Source organism: Uloborus diversus, unplaced genomic scaffold (genome assembly GCF_026930045.1).
Source record: "Uloborus diversus isolate 005 unplaced genomic scaffold, Udiv.v.3.1 scaffold_239, whole genome shotgun sequence".
NCBI lineage: Eukaryota > Metazoa > Arthropoda > Arachnida > Araneae > Uloboridae > Uloborus > Uloborus diversus.
Window position 1 is genome coordinate 202,635 of NW_026558394.1, and position 3,573 is coordinate 206,207.

General features: G+C 30.5%; 1 protein-coding gene and 1 pseudogene across 1 annotated transcript; both read right to left on the minus strand.

The window, feature by feature from the left end:
- Positions 1-277: 277 nt before the first annotated feature.
- Positions 278-1,253, minus strand: LOC129233192 (zinc finger protein 239-like; annotated as a pseudogene).
- Positions 1,254-1,423: 170 nt separating this feature from the next.
- Positions 1,424-3,179, minus strand: LOC129233193 (zinc finger protein 709-like). The gene is made up of 3 exons (XM_054867255.1): positions 2,444-3,179; positions 1,520-2,344; positions 1,424-1,434 (listed from the first exon to the last, which is right to left on the minus strand). Exons 1-3 carry the CDS (start codon positions 3,177-3,179, stop codon positions 1,424-1,426), a joined length of 1,572 nt encoding a protein of 523 aa, XP_054723230.1.
- Positions 3,180-3,573: the final 394 nt, after the last annotated feature.

The window sequence follows — 3,573 nt, forward strand, 5'->3', positions numbered from 1 at the left end:
GTTTCTTCAAAAAGGGAGAAAGATAAAAGGGGGGAAATATTTTGGGCCTAAAATTTTCTGATGAAATTTATCCTAATTTAAAAAAATTTCGGGAATGATTGAATATATTTTTTTTTTTTGGAAACAAACTTCGATTTGAGAAAAAACTGGAACGAGGGGGGATGTGAGGCTCTGGAAGTGCGAGGTCATGCGCTTTCACCCACTTTGCCCACGTCTTCCTACACCTCTGATCACAAGAATATATTTTTTGTGCAGTAAGTGTTTTAGTGGTGTAAAATTTTACAAAAATCACACAAATACAGTTTTTCTTTTGTGCGCATCCTCAAAAAGCTCTTTAAATTTCTATTCTGAGAAAATGCCTTTTTAAATTTCTCAAGTATAAGGTTCTTCTTCTGTATGTGTCCTGAAATAAACTTTCAAACTTCCTCTCTCAGAAAATGACTTTTTCCAATTTCACAAAAATATGCTTTTTCTTCATAATGATCCCTCAAATGAGTAGTTAGACTTCCACTCTCAGATAATGACTTCTTATAAATTTCACAAGAATATGGTTTTTCTTTTGTATGTGTCCTCAAATGGATTTTCAAATGTCCACGCTGAGAAAATGCCTTTTTACAAATTTCACAAGAATATGGTTTTTCTTTCATATGTGTCCTCATATGAACTTTCAAAGTTCCACTAACAGAAAAAGACTTTTTACAAATTTCACAAGATTATGGTTTTTCTTTTGTATGTGTCCTCAAATGATCTTTCAAACTTCCACTCTCAGAAAATGACTTTTTACAAATTTCACAAGAATATGGTTTTTCTTTGGTATGTGTCCTCAAATGAACTTTCAAAGTTCCACTCACAGAAAAAGATTTTTTACAAATTTCACAAGAATATGGTTTTTCTTTTGTATGTGTCCTCAAATGAACTTTCAAAGTTCCACTCACAGAAAAAGATTTTTTACAAATTTCACAAGAATATGGTTTTTCTTTGGTATGTGTCCTCAAATGAACTTTCAAAGTTCCACTCACAGAAAAAGATTTTTTACAAATTTCACAAGAATATGGTTTTTCTTTTGTATGTGTCCTCAAATGAACTTTCAAAGTTCCACTCACAGAAAAAGATTTTTCACAAATTTCACAAGAATATGGTTTTTCTTTTGTATGTGTCCTCAAATGGATTTTGAAATGTCCACTTTGAGAAAATGCCTTTTTACAAATTTCACAAGAATATGGCTTTTCTTTTGCATGTGTCCTCAAATGAATTTTCAAACTTCCACTAACAGAAAAAGACTTTTTACAAATTTAACAAGAATATGGTTTCTCTTTTGTATGTGTCCTCAAATGAACTTTGAAATGTCCACTCTTAGAAAAAGACTTTTTACAAATTTCACAAGAATATGGTTTTTCTTTCGTATGTGTCCTCATATGAACTTTCAAAGTTCCACTAACAGAAAAAGACTTTTTACAAATTTCACACGAATATGGTTTTTCTTTTGTATGTGTCCTCAAATGATCTTTTAAATTTCCACTCTTAGAAAATGACTTTTTACAAATTTCACAAGAATATGGTTTTTCTTTGGTATGTGTCCTCAAATGAACTTTCAAATTTCCACTCACAGAAAAAGATTTTTTACAAATTTCACAAGAATATGGTTTTTCTTTTGTATGTGTCCTCAAATGATCTTTTAAACTTCCACTCTTAGAAAATGACTTTTTACAAATTTCACAAGAATATGGTTTTTCTTTTGTATGTGTCCTCAAATGGATTTTGAAATGTCCACTTTGAGAAAATGCCTTTTTACAAATTTCACAAGAATATGGCTTTTCTTTTGCATGTGTCCTCAAATGAATTTTCAAATTTCCACTAACAGAAAAAGACTTTTTACAAATTTCACAAGAATATGGTTTCTCTTTTGTATGTGTCCTCAAATGATCTTTTAAACTTCCACTCTTAGAAAAAGACTTTTTACAAATTTCACAAGAATATGGTTTTTCTTTTGTATGTGTCCTCAAATGATCTTTTAAACTTCCACTCTTAGAAAATGACTTTTTACAAATTTCACAAGAATATGGTTTTTCTTTTGTATGTGTCCTCAAATGATCTTTTAAACTTCCACTCTTAGAAAATGACTTTTTACAAATTTCACAAGAATATGGTTTTTCTTTTGTATGTGTCCTCAAATGGATTTTGAAATGTCCACTTTGAGAAAATGCCTTTTTACAAATTTCACAAGAATATGGCTTTTCTTTTGCATGTGTCCTCAAATGAATTTTCAAATTTCCACTAACAGAAAAAGACTTTTTACAAATTTCACAAGAATATGGTTTTTCTTTCGTATGTGTCCTCATATGAACTTTCAAAGTTCCACTAACAGAAAAAGACTTTTTACAAATTTCACACGAATATGGTTTTTCTTTTGTATGTGTCCTCAAATGATCTTTTAAATTTCCACTCTTAGAAAATGACTTTTTACAAATTTCACAAGAATATGGTTTTTCTTTGGTATGTGTCCTCAAATGAACTTTCAAATTTCCACTCACAGAAAAAGATTTTTTACAAATTTCACAAGAATATGGTTTTTCTTTTGTATGTGTCCTCAAATGATCTTTTAAACTTCCACTCTTAGAAAATGACTTTTTACAAATTTCACAAGAATATGGTTTTTCTTTTGTATGTGTCCTCAAATGGATTTTGAAATGTCCACTTTGAGAAAATGCCTTTTTACAAATTTCACAAGAATATGGCTTTTCTTTCGTATGTGTCCTCAAATGAACTTTGAAATGTCCACTCTTAGAAAAAGACTTTTTACAAATTTCACAAGAATATGGTTTTTCTTTTGTATGTGTCCTCAAATGATCTTTTAAACTTCCACTCTTAGAAAATGACTTTTTACAAATTTCACAAGAATATGGTTTTTCTTTGGTATGTGTCCTCAAATGAACTTTCAAAGTTCCACTCACAGAAAAAGATTTTTTACAAATTTCACAAGAATATGGTTTTTCTTTTGTATGTGTCCTCAAATGGATTTTGAAATGTCCACTCTGAGAAAATGCCTTTTTACAAACTTCACAAGAATAGGGTTTTTCTTTTGTATGTGCCCTCAAATGTAATTTCCAAGATGAAATGTAACTAAATGTCTTTTTACAATATTCACAGAAATATGACTTGTCCGCTACGTCCATTCCCATTTTAAGCTTCAAAATTGAGCTAATGATTGAACTGTGGTCACATATATTATCTCCTGGCTGAACTCCGACCTAAAAATAGAAAACCATTTTACATTAACGGGAAAAAAAGCAAAATGCTTTCAGTTTTCAAATCAAATCAAACTTTTATTCTTCACAATATGATGAGAAAAAACATATTCTTGTAAGGAGTTGTGATTATTGTGGAATTGCCCCCTTTCATGCCCTAGAATTTGTTTATAGTCTAGAGTACTGACGAAAATGGTGTTAAATATGATAGGGGGGGGGTTGCTGAATGAATCTGTATGAAGAGAGAGTCCTGCTTATTGTTCCCACCATTGAAAAGGTTTTTCTATTCAACAGTCAACTGTCTTGTTTACATAGTAAGGGCCGAGTT